The sequence below is a fragment of the Melospiza melodia genome, chromosome 5, assembly GCF_035770615.1.
Source record: "Melospiza melodia melodia isolate bMelMel2 chromosome 5, bMelMel2.pri, whole genome shotgun sequence".
Lineage (NCBI taxonomy): Eukaryota > Metazoa > Chordata > Aves > Passeriformes > Passerellidae > Melospiza > Melospiza melodia.
Window position 1 is genome coordinate 22664782 of NC_086198.1, and position 22004 is coordinate 22686785.

A 22004-nucleotide genomic window follows, 5' to 3' on the forward strand; every position below is an offset into this window, starting at 1 on the left:
CAATGTTTTTCAAACTGATATTTAATGAAAGACTAAGTAAGTGTGAACAAATATTGACTACTTTTTGGAGCTCTTCTCTCAATCCAAAGAACTTTTTAAAATTAAATAAACCAACAAAGTAGTACATAACTCTTCTGCTGGAAGTCAGAATTTTATGAGGTTTCGCTGCCTTAATGCCTTGCTAGTAAACAGTGAAGTATTTACATACTACTCTCCAAAGGCCTGACTCTGCAGCCCATCTGTGCAGAATTTCACAGGCCTGAAGGGAACAGCTTACATGAGTGAAGGCTTTCTCTGAGCATGCATTCGTGTGAGTATCTGCTGTTGGTGGAATTAAGAGTGCATCTGTGCACCGGTCTGGATCTTCAACACAGAACACCACGATTATAAATTCTTCTGCAAGCCTGACTCAATGCTGACTGCCACAATTCCTGCCGATGCCAAGAGTTTATAATGGAAGAATTTACACTTAGGAATATACTTCTATAAAATTTATTCTAAACACCCAGACAAAAATAGTTTTACCAGCTTTCAGAAAGTGATGTTTAAACAAACAATAATGCTAAAACCTTGCCTCAGCATCTACTAAGTTAATACATGCCCATTTGCTCTTGAATAATTTTTTTTAAAAACCTGTGTGAGTTCTTACTCTACTTTCTTTTTTTCAGCTACACTGTTCACATAAAAATACACTTAGGTGAGTCATTATTGTCTCAGTGCTGGGTGATCAGGTCCTTCAAATAAGAAACACTCACAGACTTGTGACAACTTGAACTGACCAATTTGTGTGTGGAGTTATGAATGAGAGCAATGTATGTTACAGGGACTGGAGAGAGGATTCCATTTTATTATCAGGCTAAAGAAATACCCAGCAAGAGTCATCCTCTGACATGACCAGCCTTGGTCTTTGAGATGATCTCTGATAGCTCAGTAGGTCCATGCTAGGACAGCATCATGCAACTCTAATGCATCTTGTGTTCACTGCATGTGTGCAGCAGAAACACACAAGCATCAGCACCGCTCCACACACAACCTACAGGAATGGAGATATACTGATTAATGCCAATTTTCTGTCTAATCACAGGCTTTTGGATAAGGGTGCTTCAATCTGTGCTCTATTTTTCCCTAAGGCACAGGGACCAACAGCAGGAAAAGATCGGCTTAGGACCGGATTTTGTTCCCTTACCTCGATTCTTCAGTGGTGGCAGTGTAGGGTGAAGGTGCCTGTTACAGTAATCCTGGCCTGTACAACATTCAATAGATCTTCTTTGGTGTGGAATAGGAGTGTCCTGCAACAAGCAATTTAGATGGAAAGCAAGTCATTACCTGTGTTGTAAATACACACGGTCATTCTGGCACTTGAAAGATGTGCTTGCTAGCTGGACTGCAATCTGCTTCAGATTCCTAGGATGTGTGGAGCAAGTATTTCTGCCAATAAGCGTAACCAGCAATATTTCATCCAGGCAATTAAAATGTTAATTCACTCTAAACTTACTCCTGTTGGTGCCTTAATGCTGCAGAAGGGACTGACTTTCTCTAATGGTGCCAGTCATCAGTGTGAAAGTCACATACATCTATCAATTAGACCAAAAATTAGTTAATACCGGTATCCAAAACAGGTTAGCCAGGATAATACAGGAATTGCTGTGTGGACTAATTTAGCTGCAGCTTCTGGTCTCTTGGGAAGCTGGATAAAATATCTCCCATTAGCCATAAGGATGTAACTATTCCTGCGCTCATCTAAAACCATTTAAGGTTAATGTAAGGAAAGGCAACCACCTCAGTACCACCTTGCTCCATTTTCCACACCCCTTCCATTCTTGCAGTGGTACTTGTTTTCCATCAGGTGATCGCTGCACTTGAAGGGAATATCTGGCACCAAAAATCCCAAACCAATGTGGAACTGCATGTGAGATGTAGATGTTGCTGCAGTCCATCACATAATATCCTAACTAACTTTAGCTAGGAAAAACACCCAGAGAGATCCAGCATGGAAATTTGAGGAGTTAAAACTGCAATTCTCTAAATCCAAACTTCATCTCAGTGGGAATGTTACTAGTAGCAGCAGTGCCAAAACCAAAAACATGAATTGTTATTATTAGGAGGATCCATATATTAATCCATATTATTAGGAGTATCATCTTTTGAGGATACAAATGCACCCCCCTCAGTAATCAATGTAGATCAGCTATCTGCCAAAGCAACAGAAGTAGAAAACATGGACACAGTAATATCTGTTGACTGCACTTTAACTGGAAACTATCAAAAATTCAAGGGACACTGTGGCAGAAAATGCTTCCTCACCCGACACTGGAAGTCTGAGCCCTCTAATCCAAGACATCCCTTGGTGACTAAATGTCCACCGGACTCATCCTCTTCTATTATGGTGAAGCAGTAGCCATCAGTGCTGTGGATTGGAAAGAATGAATCAGGAGAAGGCACTGAAATATGAAAAGTGGAAGATGTGCTGTTGAATATTGTCTTGAACTTTGCTCCTTGCCAGGCAAATCGGCCATTCCCAAATGGACACACTGGGGCTGCTGTGGAAGCAGCTCCTGCACACACAAAGAAGGCTCTGCCTCAGAGCTGTGCACTTACCTTTGCAACATTTCACAGCCTAAACCCAACTAACAAGCCCCCCAGCCCTCTGCCTGTGGTCATTAGTGTGTTAAGACTTTGGAAACCTACACAGTGCAAGCTTCAGTGCTCCACAGCCTCTGCCCTGAGTGCAGGAACAGGGCACCGACACCTGCACCACGGTACAGACCTGAAGAAGGAAACACTTCTGAGATGCTAAACGTGAAATATTACCAAGAGTGATTTGTGATTCCTGTTTTCACCGTATTATGAACTGCAGCACTCCTGTGTATGAGTCCTTGAGTTATCATCAACACCCTTCATAGATGTTTACTTGGGTTATGAGCCTGAAGTGATCCATAATGCTTCCGTTTACAGGAATGTGCACCAGGGAGGGCAAGTATACGAACAGATGGCTCGATGGGGCTGGTGATAAATGTCCTTCCTTGATGAAGGTCAAATGCCTGAATGCTATGGAAAGAGGGAGTGGAGGGCATGGAAAGGGTGGCTGCATTTTATTGAGACTGCTGTACCTTAAGTTCTCAGCATTCTGATGGGGATACGTAACACGTAAGAAACAAAAACTGATGGACTTGAAGGTAGAAGATCCAAAAATAAAGAAAAAACTCTTTAATATAAGACATTTGAGTCACAGAAAAATAAAATATTCTGTTATTTGCTCAGGAAAATAACACTGGCTATTATGCGCAATGAGTATTCTTCAGAAGGGAAGAAATAAACTCAGTTAAAACAAGGAAATAAAAAGAAAAAAAGATTAGAAAACTTAAATACAGCAAAATTTCAGATGATTTGCTCCTTACTTGAATGAAACAAGAGTCTAAAGAGCACCAGCAGCAAAGGCAATGAAGATGTAGGAAACAAGAGCCACAGTTACACATTTAAGAGACAAACACAATTTGTAAGTATTAGCTACACAACCGAGAGATGCTGCACAGGATCACGTCAAACATTTTCTGTGGCATGTTTTTATATTAGTGGGGCAGGGTCTAGCCACAGTAAGCTTATTACTTCAAATAATAATATATCATGACTTCTGGATCTGAAAAGTAACCAAATGCACATTACAAATTACTTTCTCAGGGAAGCCAGCAGTGACTTCTACCCTTCTTTACATTGTACATAGGAGTGAGGCAAAGGAGACAGCCTCTCCTTCTGGGCAACAGCCACCTTGATGTCATTGCTTGAGCTGAATAGATAGGAACAATAGGATTGCCAAGAGAGACTGTAAGGAATCCATTAGAGAAGAATATTATATTAGATTAGATTTTATTTGTTTGCATGGAGCCTTTGATTCAAAATAATGAGTAAGTTTAACCCAAGGGACAGAGCAACAAAACAATAAATTGCTATCAAGTGAAACACAAAAATGGACTCTACAGCTAACAGCAAAAACTCAAAACTCTTGGTTCATCAAAGAAAAACAGGGGAAGGAAAAGTCAGTTTGTTTGCAAAAGGGAGAAAAAGAAACAAAGTCAGCCATTTCAATTCTATTTTTCTGACTTGTCTTATGGGACTCTGATTCTTAGCTCACTTATGAAAACTGAAGTCAAGCTCCTCATGCATTTTAGTCCCTCTAAAAATCTTACTCCAAATTTAAAAAGAAAAAATTAGATTGGGTAGAGCAAAACAAAGAAGTGATAAAGCTCTAACAATAAGTCTAAACCATACTCTTTACAGATGTTAGAATAATGAAGGAGAAGTGAGAGAAAAAATAGCATTACTGAGCAGAATAAACACTGCTTGCTTCTACCTCTAAGAAAAAAAAAAATAAAACCAAACAACAAAAAGCTTTCATGCTATGTAAGAACTCATTATCTTTTTGAGAATTTCTGAGGGGCTTGGGTGAGAGGGAGAAGGAACCCTTCTGAAAAGAAAAAAGGATCTCCTACCTGCTTCCCCCCTCACCCCAACCTGTTCTTCTGGATCACAGGATGTCAAACGGGCCACACACTGCAAGAAAAAGGGCAGGGCACACCCCTGCTGCTTTATTGATTTCTCCACCTCACACCTGACTGGGGTAGAAATGAAACTTACTAATACAGCCAGTAAGAAACAAATCAGAGATGTGTGCAGAGTCTCAAATTTTATACTTACTTTGGTGACTACAGAGAAAGAAGCATCTGTACATCACTGACACTTGCAAAGCAGTATGAAAAACCTATTCTCCACTTCCTAGAAAAAAACTGTAGTATAGAACTGCTATTTTCTTAAAATCTGCAATGTGAATTCTAATTTTGTGTAATTTGATTCCAAAAATGGTGTGTACAGAAGGAATGCAGTGTGGATACAACAGGATACATCTGGGTACACATCCACTAACCTCCTCCACTGAAGCACCATCATTAGAGTACGGTGCAAGGGAGTGATTCAATTCACTTTGGATATGATCACTAATAGAGATTTGCTGTGTCACATATTTGCCAAGAGTGAATCCTTACAGCCAAGTCAAATGCCAGGAGAATGAAGGGAGTTAACAGTGAAACACTGACAGACAGTGATATAGAAGGCGCTGCTCCGATTACAGATTACCACAAAGAAAGCAGAGATCTTAACTCAGACCTTTCCTAAATGTCACAAGAGAGGAACCAAGGCCGACAGCTTTGCATCTGCTCACACAGATGTCCCCACTGGCCAGCAGCCATTTCTCACAGAAGCTGTGATTCCTCAGCTTCCCAAACCTGCCTGCTGGAGATTTCCCACCCGGCTCTGTGAGTGTGTGACACAGCCAGGGATGGCAGTACACAACTCTGAAAAGCAACATCTTTCCCTCATTCAATGCCTATCACAAAGAGACAGGTAGCTTTCATAATTTAATTAACAGATCCCTTATCTTTAATTTGATTTCAAATGAGTCCATACAAGTATTATTACTTTTTTCCACTCCTCCTCTTTATATTCCTCCTTTTGATACAAGAGCATTTTTTCACTTCCATCCAAAGAAACATGACAAGTCTCTGCACTCTTTTTAAAATTATTACAAAACTTCTTGTATAAAGGAGGAAATTTCAAAATAAACATAAACATTAAAAAATTGAAAGGCTAGCATTTAAGATCTCACCTTTCCCTTATCAGAAAATGTTCAATTTGTCCCTAAAAATTAAAGTGCTTTGGCCACTGTCAAAGTCTTTTTTTTCCCCACATACCAAATTACAAAGAAAATTCAAGCATATCATCTGGAGAACGGGACAATGAAAATAACATCACTCAAGTGAATTATCAGCTTTGGTACCACTGAAAAAGCAACTTAATTATTTAATTGCTTTAGGTAACCAAAGACACAGTTGGGCAGAAATACAATCTAGTAGGCAACACACAGGAACTTAAACTTTATCAGCCCAATCTTTAAAACTGTCAGCATTTATTTGTGCATGAAAATAGAGTGCGACAAGGCACCCAATTAGCCTCTGCCTTTACTGCAATCCCATTACAGTCAAAGCCAATTAATCGTAACATCGTGCTTTAAAATATGCAATTAATTATGATCAGACACAACTGTCCGTGCATTCACTCTGAACACAGAAAACTTGAAATGGAACAGCAAAACAAGGTCCTGGTTGTGTTCAAAGCAGCTTTGACCTTCTTTACTGAAAGCCTTTTATGAATTGCACAGATGTTGAGAAAGAAGAATAAAGTTTCAACATGCAGCAGTTTAACACACCCTTTGCAAGCAGAGGACTGTGGGCCTTCTCCAAAGGTTTCATCTGTCAGGGCCTTGAGTGCACTAGTATTTTTTAACTGCTCACAGTGGCCCCACTTGTGACCCCTCTTTCCCCCTACCCAGAACCCCTGAGCAGAGGTACAGGAGTGCCTGTCTCCACCATGGGAAGGGCTGGGCTATTGAAGGAGCTGTTTCTCCTGTTGTGTTCACATATCCATGGGGAAATGGGGTCCTGGTGAGTGAGGATACCAGCCTCAGCCCCTGCCTTGGTCTCCTTTTGCTACATTTTGGCATTAACCCTCCCTCAATGAGCTCACCCTGCAATGGGTCTTCCAAAACTTCACTGTGCTCAGGGACTGCTCAATTTTTTAAAGCACGCTCTAACTAGAGCTATGGCTTTCTGCTTAGACAGAAAAGCATTCTGCCTTTTATGCTGCAGTGTTATCCTTCGCTCTCCAAAGTATTGTTGGACTTAAACTGCAGAACTATAAAGAAAAGGAAATTCTGTATAGGAACACAGCAGGCTGTTGGGAGGACTTGATATAGATGTGGTTAAAGAATATTGGCTTTTAAATTTCTACAAATACAATTATGGAGAGGATTTTAAATGGCCACCAGGTGTCCTCATTTTTATATAAACATTCAGACCCCTGGTACTATGAGCCAGATATATACTTTAAAGCTCAATACCTGTGGTAGCAGATAGAAATCTTCATGTGAGATGAGAGACTGTTTTTTAGGAGAAAATTTTAATGGTGATTGCAATAAGAATAGCTATTCTATTCTGAGAGTTTTAGTTTAAACACAGCTGGAGATGCTTTTGCATTGAACTTTCAGAGGTTCTCACTCCTGGGCTCATAAAATGCTTCACTGCTTTAGTAAGAACCCTGGTAAGGACAGTGGCTGATGCTCTCCAGAGCTCAAGCCCTGGCTGTGGATGTACTCAGTGAATTTCCTGGGTGTCAGAGCATTGCCAGGCCCTTGGGTGCTCCAGAACACACTGGCTCATTCCTGTTGGGCTGGCAGGTCCAAACTCTGAAGGTCCAAGCACAGCCTAAAGCTCAACAGACTGATAGAGCTGACAAGAGGTTTGATCTTAAAATTTTTCTTAAAAAATTTAAAACGCTTTTAGTGGCTGCATCTGTGGCAAGCAGATAATTAATGCAATAACTTTTAACCTGAAGCATTTAATTTATTCTTCAGAGAAATACTGCAATTGATACTTCTTGATCTTCCAAATGGGGAAGCTTCCTTTATAGTGACGCTCAGTGATTCCCTGAGTGCTTTAAAATTGTGCCAACAGTCATTCACACAGGATGAAATACAAAAGTTGCTGCCTGACTAGTAGGATGATTCCAAACCTCAGGGGAAATTTATAATCCCTGCTAACCTGGTTGGTTGTGCTCAAATCTTTTGAAATTTTGTCTCTATCCAGCCAACAAAGCAGATACCTAATAACCAGCTAACCGGACACCTAATAACCCCTCTTTCCCAAGAGAAGGCTCAGGATCTTCCTTTCTCTATAATCCATAATTACAGCTATGTAGTAGGGAATTTAAAAATGGAATTACTACGTTAACAGTTAAATAGATGCAGGGAAAACAAGGGGTGTTGAGTCCCTCACACCTCACTGCAGCTCTCACACCAAGGCAGTGGAAGCCACAGCAATGATCACTATCATAAACATGATTGCTGCTGACAAGCCATGAAGGCAGTGCATTTAAATTAATTTAATTTGTTTTATATTATTCCAAACTCCTCAGCAATTTTTCACTTTTGCTGTTGCTCACTGGGCAAGTGGCAAGGTGGGTACTGCTCAGGTGACAGCACAGGGCAGGAGAGAGGACTTGACCTAAAGCAAGTCTCCTGATTGTTCCAGGAAAATCCTAACTGGACAGAAAAGTGATAAATATTTGATGGATAAATTCCAGCTTCAATTATTATTTTGATGTCTAGACTGGAAAAAATCATTCTGGCAATAAAGCAGAACATTCAAGCCTGAAGTCTTCAAGGATTATGAAGACAAAAGGAATTACAATTTTGTGTTTTATTACTACTTAACTGCCTATCCTTGGGCATTAACACCTAAAAAAAGTTTGACATTTGACACCATAAAGGAGACTGAAAAGAGTTTCTTTAAAGTACTGCAGTGAGGGAAAATGCACAACTGCATTCTAACAGGACATCCACTCACAGTTCCATAAAAAATAATTATTGCCAATGATGCCTACAAAGCAACGTGCAAAAGCAGGTTATCCCACAGCTGGGGGATAAACCTTGTTCAGTCAGTTCATAACATTGATCCCTTTGTGCTTCCTAATTCAAGGATTTAAAAGTCATCTGCAAATTCCCTGTTGCTGCATGTGTGAGACAGCACATGGGAAAGCTGTGGCTCTTGCTGGGCAGGAACAGGAAACAGCTGATTGATGCTGCAGTGGATCAGCAAATTGGTATCAGAGTGGGGTTTTACAGCTTTTTAAACTGACTGTCATGTGAGAGCTAACTTCTGGCTGGAACATGAGCTTGTAGGAAGAGGTTAGAAAGGGGGAATCATATTTACAGCTGTCACCAAAACTTTGATATGTTTTAGTAGGAAACTGCAGGCTGAGAAGAATAAAGTCAGGCTGCAAACCCATGCTCAAAAATCCAACAAAGCAATCAGTGCCTTCAGCAACCTTAGGCTTTCCCCATTTCTCTTTTAGATACACTGCCTTGAAGAGCTGACACAACATCAGACAATCTCACCTCAAAGAGCACTGCATCTCCAGCTGGGCTCACATCTGTGCCCTGCTTCTATGCCTCCCTGACTCCCACAGCTCCACCAGGCTGAGAGTTGGTGTCTCCAGTATCACACCGGCTCCTAGCCAAGCAGAGAAGTTTAAATCCCTCATATGGAACATGAATAGCTCAGCCCAACTCTGCTGCAGCTAAAGCAAACTGTACCTGTACCTCAAGCCAAGACAGAGGTTCATTCAACTATCACACAACAGCAATTGTATGTGTCCAGCAAGAGCTGCTTTTGAGTAGAGGAACTGCAGCTTGGTCCCCCCCACAGGTCCCCTCAGTCACCTCTGCTTGCTTCAGCCAGGGCCAGGGCAACACCGACCAGTGCTGAGCCTTCAAGGAGATTGTGCACATCTGGACCTGCCTCTCCCTCAGGGAGCCAAAAGCTCCTGAGGAAGCAGAATCCAACCCAGGTGAGAAATCTGTACTATTCTAAGCCCAAAATTAAACAGAAGGCTACAGCTCATAGACAAAAATACTCAACACTTCACTTCAAGATAGTTTTCCTTTTAGCATAGAAACAAAAACAAAAAACCAAACCCAAACCCCAAAGCCTTAAGGACCTACAAATACACCTGCTGTAGACACAAATAAAGACCAGGGTTCTTATACATAGTATTCTATTAAGAGTGATTATGAATTTATAAGCATTTATTGACATTTCAATGTATCTCCATTAGGTCTCCTCTCATTAACTGCATGCTTCTTTAAAAACAAAGTTCAGCCTTCAGAATATGCAATTCATTAAAACAAGTATTATCTAAAATTATAAATATGCATATGCCCTAACAAAACAAAGCAAAACAAAAACCAACAACCATGCAGCTGGTATCTAGGTAAAAATTACTTCTGATTTTTAGACACAGTGAAAACCAACTCATTTACATATCACTGCTTAAACAAAAACTGCAACACCGAATTTGGGATTGCTGAGCTGCCACGAGTTTGTTTTGCCATGTGTTATCAGCAGATATCTATCCCACAAACCTGCAGGTGTTGTTGACCGAGTCCTCAGGGCAGTGGTGGTGGCACTGGCAGGACAGCTTCTTCTGGGGAGGAGCAGGGGCTGTGCTCTCACCGTCTTTTCTGGTCTCCATGCTCAGCTTGCCAGAACTTCGCAACGCCATGTTGTCTAGAAAACTGGCTATGAGAGAGGAAGAAAAAGAAACAGTTCTGTGATGTATTGCAAGACCTGAAATGAAGGCTTTAAACTGCTTCTACCTATCAAAACTTAAGAAAGTTATTTGAGATGAGAGTTCACTACAGAATGTTTTTCTGTAGTTTGACATGGTCACCATGGTTGAGGCTTATTGGGCCTCGGTGGTATTAGATCAAAGGTACTGATGTTTGAGCTCTGCCACTGCCTAGAGATATATTGTGCTTTTATTATTATACATTGCACAGTACAGCTTTTCTTCTATTGCATTACACAGGTCAAATCCTTGCTTACACCTCTGAGTTTTCTTTATCTCCACAGCACTCGGCACAGATCTACATTCACTGAACCCCATAAAAATCAGTGGGATTTATGGTACTCCAGGCAGAACAGAACATGAGCACACAATTCAACAAAGTCTTAACTGAAACTGATGTTCTTTCAAATTCAACAGCACATTCTGTCACTGAATTGCAAAGGCCCTGCTTGGTAAACAAGGGAAAGAACTCACTTCTGTAAAAGAAAAGTCTATAAACAAAGTAAAAGAGAAGAATGTGGTTTCGGATGAACAATGCTGAAATATATGGAGGTGATTATTTCTAAAAATATCAGAGTACTGAATCTCCATGGAGCTGGTGGAGTACAGCTGGAGATGTTGGTGACAGGCTAGGAGATGTTTAAGCACCCTCCTTCCTCCACCTCTACTCATAAATATCAACTTTCAGTCCTTGTGAAAATTTTAAGCCTCAAAGACAAAAATGAGATTAGCATGAAAAGCTTCAACTGGCAATTCCTCTGTCTCCTTTTGGCTCCCTGTAAGAAATCTTACCGAAGGGTCACTTATAAGCAGCAGTCTCCAACAGAGTAGCTGAAGAGCTGGCTTCAAGTGCTTGATTTAATGTTAAATCTTTATAAACAACTGGTATTCTAATTACTTTGATTGCTCTTCACTCTAAGATTTTTCCAAATCACCATAATTAGGATTAATTTATTGTGGAGCTGATAAATAATTATATCTTTTTTAGCTCCCTATGGAGAGATAGGGTGGGCAGACAGGCAGAGGGGATGGGGACAAGCAGCTGCACGTCAGGGCTTGGACTGCAATCAACAACTGAGGTGATGAGAGTGAGGCTGAAGGACTCTGAAGCAGTGGAGGAAGCACAGGGCTCTTCTACCAGTCCTTGCCCTTAGGAGGACTGAAAAAGCCCAGTCTGGGCTCCTGGGAACATGGGACCAGTCAGGGCACACCATGCCTCCAGCTGCATATCCCTCCTCTCCTGTGCCAGCTCTGGTAGCACAGGACAGGCACTGGGACCAGCAATTGGCTGACAGGCTTTTGTTTTCTGCAGTGTAACTTGAGAGAATGCAGCTTATCCCCAGCAAAGTCAGGAAAAAGCTGCAACCTGTTAGCTCTGGGAGAAGTAGGGCTTTGCACATAAGAACACTGCATTTAGAGAAGTGCTAGCCTTTTTAACACCACAGCTCTTCCACTCCTTGCACATTCCTTGTACAAGACATATATCAATAATATCAGGGTGATACACATGAAAGAGAATTGTTCACCATGCCAGACTAATGCGCCTATGAATCACAAACTCACACAGCTTGGTCTTTTCTCAGTACCTCTGTATGCCACTGAAACCTGGCCTCTTGATCAGCTCACCTCTTTGTAAAACCAGATCACCAGTTACAAAACATATACAAACCATGGGCTCATAAGCCTTGTGCCCAGCATTAAGATATAAACTGGATTCACGACACAACTGGCTGTCAGCCCCACACTGTTTTCAGTAAGATTTGGCAAAATCAGAACTGAATGCATGAGTTCACTCAAGGTAAATTGTGTGTATGTGTTGCTGTGTACTCACAGCTGTACCTTAAGATGAAGTAGATGCTTAAATTAAGGGAAAAACAATGCACTGTTGTTTGTTTCTCCGAATATGATTAGGGAGCCTGTGCATAACAAATTAATATCAAAAGATATTTGCTCTCTGGGTCACAGGATTAGGGATTACCTAAATTCCCTTTCAAACAGCCATTTTTTTCAGTAGTACTTTGTTACCATTGCATGGGGAATGTCCATATTAATATTCCTGTCAAGGATTTTCAGACTTCAAGCTCATGAAGCAACCAAGTGAACTTCTAGCTCACAAGTGTAATAGTTTACTCTGTCATTTCCACAGCTCTTTCTACAAGCTACCTGCAGTTTTAGCAGAGATCTTTCTCCAACAGGGAGTGGAAAGACAAAAGCTTCTTACACCGAGCACAAAAAAAGGGGGAAGGTTTAATTACACATTTGATGGTGCCTGAATATGTTAAATTTAGGCAGCTAAATGCCATCCTCATCATATATACAACCACAGATCATTCACTTTTACAACAAGGATAAAAGAAGTCATACCTAAACACAATCTGTGGCCATCACTCACCAGTGATGTGATCTTGAACAGCTTCTGCAAAACTTGCCATAAACAACAGCTTCCACCCCTAGACCTGTTGCACTCCCAGATATAATAAGACAGGCAGAAGCTGCTGAATTGGAATCAAAAATCTGAAGTACCAGCAGAGCATCAGAGGTGGCTATTTAGAGATGTATTGTGGATTTGGGAAAATTTAGGACAGATAGGATGGCATTCAAATTTACACCTTCCAAGAGCTGAAATTAGGAATGCAGCCTAGTATTTTGCTTCCACATAATGCCCAGAGCAAAACTACTACAAAATCATACCAGTTCATGTCAAATATATTAGATCAAATAAACCAAAAATAGGCAGGAATAAGACAGTTTCAATCAAGCTCTTTTCTGTTTTCTAAAATTTAAAACTCTTCTCACTCTATTCTCTTGCTCCTTTCACACCTTCAATTCCTGGCTGCTAGCTAAAATGATGAGCAGATCTTTTGCCTCTGAAATTCAGGTGTCTCACCCAGCAGATAACCATGGAGCATGTAAAAACTCTTCTCCTCCCACTCAGGGCTGAGTTTCAGCAAGGTCTCTTGACTCTGTCTGCTTGACTTCAGCACAGAAAGGCTTTACAGCAGTCCCCTTCCCTAAAGGAAACGTGTAGGAAGGAGCTCACAAGAGAAGTGGGGAGAAGTTTTCAGCTTGGCAACAAGTTCCTCCTGATTTCAGGTGTGAAAAGCACAGTTTGGGATGGTAAACAGCTTGTTCATCCTGCATTTGCTGCTGTTCTGTAACAAGTACATGTTGGTCATGCAGACCTGGCTCTGTCTGGGGTTTAGAAGCCCTTTGGGTTTTGAAATCTCTCCTAGAGCCCTGAAAACAAGAGATTTCAGGCTATTTAATCTTGGCTGCTTCTTTGTTGTAGCCTATTCTGTTGCAGTCTGCTTACAGTCAGCTTCCCATCCCTTAGGAGAAATGCAAAAAACAGTGGTATCAAAAATATTTTAGTCTGCTGAGTAACTCACTGACTGCATCAGAGAATTCATGAAAGCTGTTGATCACCTGAAGCTCATCATCAGACTGGTACAGATTCATCAGGTTCAGCTGAGTTTCTCAGCTTAACTCTTTTTCCACTAAAATTCAGCATGTACAAAGCACCATCCACCACAAGGACTGGAAGTCAGCTGCCAGGGCTTTGATGTCTCTTTGGAGTGCTACTCCTGAGAAATATTTTCCTCTCTAGGACTGGGACCACTGGAAACTGATGTGATGGCCTCTGTTATGAATCTCTACCTGGGAATGGGGATGTGTGCAGCATGCTACTGCTTGGTTTTTTCCATGTGTTAGTGTGTTTCTCCCTCTATGCTTTGGGGTCCTTTCCAGAAAGGAACATCTACAAAGATTCTGAATTCAGGAGAAGGAAAACAATGAAAATAAAGCGCTGTAAAATGAAAGTCATTCTCATGGTCATACAGGATAATGTTAGTGTCTAATTTAAACCTCTACTAACCTCCAGAGTCAACAAATAAACCTTCTTGGATATAATCTTCCATCTATCAGCACTAAGATTTGCAGCAAATAACTCTGTCATGCGGCAAACCCTTTCATGGCATTTCAGGGAGTTCTGCTGTAATTTTTTACATGTGTGAGAAGCATCATAGATCCCCACTCCACAAAGACAATTAAGAAACTATAAGGATGAATTCTAACTTGGTTTTAAACAGTGTGGTTGTTTGTTGGTTTGACAGGTCTGCAGGCAGTGGTACCTCACACACAAAAGGAAAATCCCCCATTTAAGCTTAACACTGGCTCAAAAAAATCTGATCTAGAGAGCCAGCCTTTCAGTGTACATTCAGTCCTCAAACTCTCTGCCATGGCTGCCAATAAGTACTTCAGCCCCTGCCAACTGTAGCCGTAGCCATGTGATTTGGACAGAAATTTCTCCACTAGAATCTGGATAAAGCCCAGTGACTCATTTCACACTGGCCCATGGCCATTGGATGGTAATGACTTTTGGGCACTGCTCCGATTCAACAAGTCTGGTAATGCAGGAGGTGAAAAGCTCTTTATTCTGTTTCTCTGTGTTCTGTGGTTTGAATTTTAAGCCATCCTGCTCCTGAAGGATGAAGAATTAGCAATAGTTATCTTAACAGATTGATTTCTGTGCCACGGCTGGGAGATTTATGTGTTGTCTATGCAGTGAAAAAAGCAAATCTGTCATGACCTTGCAGGGGTCCGTAAGGAGTAAAAGTCAGACTTGCCCCTTCCCCAGAGAGAGGCTAAGGACAAAAAAAAAGGGTTCAATACCATCCATTCACATTTTCCCAGTCTAATAACAACATCTGGCCACCCCCTGACCGCAAGCAAGGCTTACAACTTCAGGGAAGGCACACACCAAAGAAGCTCTACACACCAACGAACAACTTGTTTCAACATATTTCAACTGCTCCTTTAAAATGGAAATTAAGGATATTCATACAAAAGTGTCTGAACTGTAATTGAAAACAAACCCAAACAATGCAAACCTGAGAAGAAAATCAGTGAACTTGATAAAACAGTTAAGATGGAAATTTTAAACCACAAGATGAGTTCATCAATGTTCTGCACTAATCTACATAGTGTGCTTTTCCTCAAAATAGACTTTTATTAAAATACAAAACTAGCTTGCAACATCCTGCTGGAGCTTCCTATGCCATATCATAAACCACAGCCTGATGACTTCCCACCCGGCCAGGGTTATACCATCAACATGATTGTTTTAGGAGAAAGGGAAATAAGTTACTGCTAACTCACTGTACTTTTCTGCTCCCAGATAAAAGAATTTCCATGGGATATTTTTTGGCAAACAGTCAGCAATAAAAACACAGCACAGTTAAAAGACTTGAAATAAATTACACCTCTTAACTCAGCCTGATCTACTGTGTAAAATAGTCAAGAGGTAACAGTAAAACACTTTTATTGGTGATAAGTACATAACAGAGAAAGAAAACTGGATCATGAATTTCACTTTGCTGGATATTCAAGGCTATCATAAAACTCAAGGAAATATCAGATGCTGAGACCTTCATATTTTTGATCCAAAACTAAACAAAAGTAAACAAAATCTGGTATTAATACAGCAGAAAAGAACCCGAAAACAGAACATTTTGCTTTTTTACATATAGTATGTGGCTATATTGCACTAGTGAGCCCAAACTGTGATTGGCATCAATCCGTGCTTGAAAATAGCTGTACCTTGATATACACCCACTGTAATAAACTGACATACTACAAAAAATGTAACATTGTAGGGCTTATGTATGATTTGCACCATTTCCCACCTATGCTGGATTTCTTCTACAACAAAATGCAGAGAACCTACAAGTTGCTCCTTCCCATCTCTATATTTCAAAATTTGGGGTGGTTTTGTTTCTATTCGTAACCCAAATAAGGTTTAAAATAAAATGTGCTTTTAAACAACCTGTCAAGGCAGTTTTCTTAAAAACTGTTTCTCTCCATATTCATAGAATTGCCACTGACTGCCGATATAGCTACAAGCATCCAGCACCACATTAAATGATGTCTTTATTTTTCAAAATTATTAGCTAAAAAGTTTAACATGTAATATAACAAGCTGTGACAAAGCCACTGAGAAAAACACCCTCCAAAATAATACCCATTCCATACTCACAACTTACAAACACAAAGGCTTCTTTGCTAACACAGCCCATGGCAAATGCACGTGTAATTTGCTGTCTGCTTTCCTCTCATTTCTGGTGCCCACAGTTAATCTTTGACATATTTTTCATTTGGACAAAAATGGGAATTGGTTGGCATATTTTTATAGCATGTACCAACACAACATTAAAAAAAAAAATAGAACAGAAAGACAACTTTTTAATTTCCAAGGGAAAGTGCAAGCAAAGTGTTTTATCCTGTCAGCTTGGACTCAGTAAAGTCTAGCTCTATCCAGTGTAGCTCTCCATTAATAAATATTCCTCAGCTGTGTCAAACACCCTGTCTAATTCTATCTTCTGCAATCCTTTGGCTCAATGTATAAACGCTCTATGACAAAATAAAAGCTTTTAAAATATAAGTTAGTCTTTAATATTTGCAAAGATGAATGAGCAGGTAGTCCACACAATTCTCATTAAGATACCAACACAATTTCTTTATTTTAATCCCTTTTCAGGAGCTGTATTTTACACAGCAAAGGTAAATGTGTTGGAGCTATCAATCTGGAACAATCAAATGCAAATACTTCATAAATACTAAGGTGAGATCTAAAGTCCAGTGCGAGAATCACTGATTCTTCTGGACACAAACAGAGATACTGAAGGTCACCTTTGCATCAGACCATACCCCAGGAATCTCTGACCCAGAAGGAATGCTTTAAGGAAGACATTCCCTTTGTCAAGGAGGATTGGATTAAAGAATACCTAGACAAATTTGATATCCACAAGTCCACAGGCCCTAATGGGATGCATCCATGAGTGGTGAGAGAGCTGGCACACACCAGAATGAGTCTACTCCTGATCATCTTTGAAAGGTTGTGGCAATCCACAGAGATACATGAGAAGTGGTAGAAAGCAAATGTCACCCCAGTTTTCAGACAGGGCAGGAGAGAGGAACCAGGGATCTATTGGCCAGTCAGCCTGACTTCAATGCCTGAGATCAGCTCACTTGGATAGAGCACAGTGCTAATAACACCAAGGTGATGGGTTTGGTCCCATATGGGCCATTAACTCAAGAGCTGGCCTTGGTGATCCTTGAGGATCACTTCCAATGGGAATATTCTGTGGAAAAGAATGATGGAGCACCTCATTCTGGAGGCCATCTCCCTCAACACGAATGACAAAAAAGTGATCAGGAGTAGTCAACATAAATTCACTAAAGTTGAATTATGGTCAAAACAGGGGATAGAGATTAGGGCACAAATATGTAAAAAAAGACAATTTGGATATCAACAAACAGCAGAGTCTGTGCCACACTCTAAATTAAAAAAAAAAATTAAAAAAATACAGGAAAATTATTGTCAACATCCTTATGCTGTCGTTTCTGCTTCTAAGCTGCAAATCACCACATATTCTTGCAGTTCCAAGCAGCAAACACCAAATGTGATCACCAAGAGATTATGTAAATGTCACTACAAGTGATCTTGAAAACTCTCCTGAACAGCAGCAACAGGGGAAAGAATACACAGATGGGAAGCAATGCAATGTGATACCACTGCTACTAATCCATGCTTTGCTATCTGATCTTTAGGAAAGAGCAAAGATTGAACTCGGCAAGCTGCAGATTTTTACTTATTATCATTTTAGATGATACTGAGATAGAGGGATTCAGACAACGGAATTTAAATGAAACAGCAAGAGACAGCTTTGACCTCATGGATCTCTTAGATATGTTTAATAAATCACTGTCACTCCTGCTGCCTTTCCAGAAGAGAAGAAACACAAGAGCACCATGCAGCTGAGACAAAAATAGTGCCTGGAAGATAAAAATACCAGCTAGCCACCTCAAGATCAAAGACTGCACCTGGATATTAAAATATAATTAGCATGTGCACATGCCATGCTTGCAGAAACCAGTGCCAACACTATTCAGAGGTGCTGGTGCCCTTCTGACTGACTGGGTTTGCCTGTTCAGGAGTAAATGTGACATAACCCCAGCTCAGCCTAAAGAGCATTTACTTCCTAAATTACCAATTCCTTTCTAATTTCTGCTACACTGGTGTCATTCCCTTTCACTCTTCTTGTAAGAATAAATTAAATAATGTAGATATTCACAAAACCAGAACTGTCATACAGCTGTTTTGGTATAAGCATGCTATATTTTTAATGGTTTTGTTTTGGTTTTTTTTTTCAAATTCTGTAGCCATAGATTTATAACTCCCTTTAAACTCGGTTTATTGATTAACTTATCATGCTTCCCAGATCATGGGGATGATGATGCTTCCTACCAATTCCCCTTCCAGCTTTTCCTCAAGTGCCTGCCTATCTTCCAGAAAGACAGATTATTTGGTGTCAGAAAAAAATACCTAGTATTTTGATAATTTTTCATGGATTAATACCATCTGCTTCCCAAAATCCCAGGTGTTTACGACACCCTCAGCAACTAGCTGCTGGTGAATGAAGTGCTCAGGGACCTCCAGGAATTTTTCTGCCTGGAGGCAAATGCCACCCTGACAGGTCACCAGGCCCAGCAGTTTTAAGCAACTGAACAAGTGACAGTATAAATTGCTGCCCTGTTAAGCCGCCAAGGCAGGGACTGCATTGAACTGACTGCTGCTACTGTTGGCCTCACCACACACGCTGTGCAGGCATTTGAACTGCATGAGTGGAAACCGTAAGCGATGAAGAAGATCTTTGTGTTCATGAGCGAGGGCTGAGGCACAAACCTTATCTTCTGCAAACACAGCTGAATGCAACAGAAAGTGTCATTGACTTACTCACTTTGACAGAAAACAAACAAATCCATTTAGAGGGGGAGGAAAGCATCTCTACTGCAAACCAAAATTAATTGCACGCATGGAACAACAATAGCGAATTTTGACCACAGACATAAGCGCTACGGTTTTCCACAAGTGTTTGAGCAGCCTAAAAGCACTTCCCTCTCTGAATGCTCCAGAGATCATGTCTGGGCAGGGAGGGAGTGTGTGCCACCCACGCCAGTGACACTGCCACCAGCCCATCAACCAGTGCCCACCAACAGGCTCCCATGCTCGCCCGCCCACTCAGGCCTCTGCAAGAGGAGGAACCAGCCCTCAGTCCCACGGAGTTTGCTTGCTTTGCTTTTTTCCTCATGTCATACACATGTACCTCCACAGCTACACTTCATACACAACCTCAAAACCTAAGAGATGTGCACTGCAAACACCCTTGGCAAGCTCACATCCCATGTGCTCTTCTCCTTGACCAAAAGTTTTCAAGAGATTAACTTATCATGACCACCTGAGATTTGCATGACCACCTTTCTTTCACTCTCTAAAGATTTCTCCACAACTCTCATCAGATGTAAAACTTCTTTTTTCCAGTGTCCAGCCAGATATGAACAGTAGGAGAAAAAACATGAACATATGAAGGAGTAGGAGAAAAAGTACATGTGTTTTTATTATTTGACTATTTCTCCAATTAACTAGCATTTAAAATGTATAGAACAGATGTAGCATGTTAATAAGCATTACTGACATACACAAGCACTATATATCACCAAAGTTAGACAGAAGGGTGACAATCACTAAGGCTAAAACCAGTCCCAGCTCTGAAATTCAGGCCCACAATGCAAACCTGGCACCAGAATTAGCCTATTACTGCCAAAACACTTATTTTTAAATTAACTTCAAATCCAAAGGTTAATATAAAAAAGAAAAAGTGAAACATCCTTTTAAGTTCAAGATCAGGCTGATTTCCAAGTACTAGTTCTAAAAGTCTCTTTTTCCTCAATCCTCACCAAAAAGAGTAACAGGAAGCCTTTTGTTTTATCTGCAGTATTTTCTCTGTAAATCTACCACCTTCCTTCTTCAATCTACACCAACCAAAGTGCACCTAAAGGCTTGCATCGGCCTCCTGGCACTGTACAAACCCTGACGCCCAGTCCAAGCAAATGAATAGGAAATCTCCAGAGTTTGTGTGTGTGTGTGTGTGTGTGAATGTGTCCCTGCAGGAGCCAAAGCTGCAAACACAAGACCCTGTGCACCACGAGCAGCTGGCTCCCTGCGGCCCCACACCTTGCCAGCACCCCAACAACACTGCTCTTTCTTCAGTCCCTCTCTGATCTTTATGAAGAACTCACCGAACTTCACTGTTTTGGTTTTTTTTTTTTTTCCCAGCCTCTTAAAAGTTCTGCTCAAGCCAGGCTTAAAAAAAGAAAAATTAATTTAAAAATAATATAAAAGAAAGAAAGAAAAAAGAAGAGAAAGGGAAAGACGAGATGGGGGAAGCACAAGTGCTTTGTGAGCTGAAAAGCTGAAGCTTTCTACTTACGCGGAGCTTGGGCGCGCTCGCTACATCGCTGCCAGATTCCCCCAGGATGAGAGTCATGTGAGGAGGCAGAGGGTGGCTCTGCTAAGCAAACACAGCACCGTAGGCCGGGCTAATCCTGCACCTGTGGCGTGTTATTCAGCAGCAAAGAAATGCAGCCCCGGCTGCCTCTGCTTAATACGGCTCAGCTGTTTCCCTCTGCGCTCGCTTTGATTGTAAGCTGGCAAACAATATTATTCCAGCCCGGCGCAGAGGGGTACTCAGGCTACATAGGATGTGACAGTAAAAAGGCAAAAGGCAAAGAAAATCCTGGAATTACAAATAAAACAAAGATCCCGAGCAATACAGAGTTTCTAACTCGTTCCAGATGGTTGGCAATGCCTTCCAAGGTCAGTATATAAAACGCACACTGAAGTTGGAGCCTTCTGCTCCTCACCTCCCTTTAAAGTGGGGCTACTTGTGATACAGGATACACCACAGTGGCCTGGCCCTCATTTACCCAATCCAACACGTATTTGCCTATGAGAGCAATCACAAGGAGGTTTCGATGTGGTTTTAGGCTTCTTATGGTACAAAAAATGCCAACTGAGAACAGACTATGAAAAGAAATGTCATGCAACCAGCAATTTGGGTTTTTTTTTTCAGAGAAGGATCCAGAAAAGTGGTGTGAAGTTGCTATCAGGATACATAGGCTTTATCATAGCACATCACAAAAAACCCCAGAAAACCACCACAAAAACAAAATAAAAAAACCCAAGAAACAACAGCCAAAAAAAAAAAAGCCCAAAACCACACCCAAACAAACAAACAAACAAAAAAGAACAAAAACCACACCAAAAAAACAGAAAAAAACAAACCTAAAACTAAAACCAAACAAACCAAAAAAGACAGGAAACTTCATAAACTGCATCATACAGCACCAAATTTTGGTCCCATCAAGGAACAATAGCAAGAATTTCATTTCAAGGTAGAGTACACAGCCATTGAGAGCATTTTATGACCCTGACATTTGCTGCACAAGCTGGCTAACCACAGTCAAAATTCCCTGTAACTGTGATCCACACATATTTATATAAAACAAAGCAGTATTATTTAAAAACAAAACCACACAAATTATTATTTCAGATACTTGAAATAATTTAGTTAACTTAATCTGGTAATCAGGATTTATTACAGATAATTTGGTCATAATATACCACACCTCCTCCATATAACATCTATCATTTCCGTGGTAGCAAGTAACTGTCAGAGGTGAGCAACAGATGCTGTTACTAATGTTTCTTTCTGATATTGACCTGTAAACATCACACATTACAGTCACAATATATTCCCAGCATTTGTACTGAAATGTTCTTCTTTACGAAATGATACTTCAGCTTTTGCTCCATCATTCCCTAATCTAATTCCACGTTTAGAAACTGGTGATGAAAAAAAGAGATATCTGCA

General features: G+C 40.7%; 1 protein-coding gene across 2 annotated transcripts in view; it reads right to left on the reverse strand.

The window, feature by feature from the left end:
- BMPR1B (bone morphogenetic protein receptor type 1B) overlaps positions 1-22004 on the reverse strand; it is a 230775-nt gene that overhangs the window by 19976 nt on the left and 188795 nt on the right. For both annotated transcript variants that reach the window (XM_063156587.1, XM_063156588.1), the window contains 3 exons: positions 10028-10184; positions 2305-2407; positions 1187-1289 (listed from right to left, as the gene is read on the reverse strand). In XM_063156587.1, the coding sequence (XP_063012657.1) occupies positions 1187-1289; positions 2305-2407; positions 10028-10167 (346 nt within the window). In that variant the 5' untranslated portion in view covers positions 10168-10184. The remainder of the gene's footprint in view (positions 1-1186; positions 1290-2304; positions 2408-10027; positions 10185-22004) is intronic.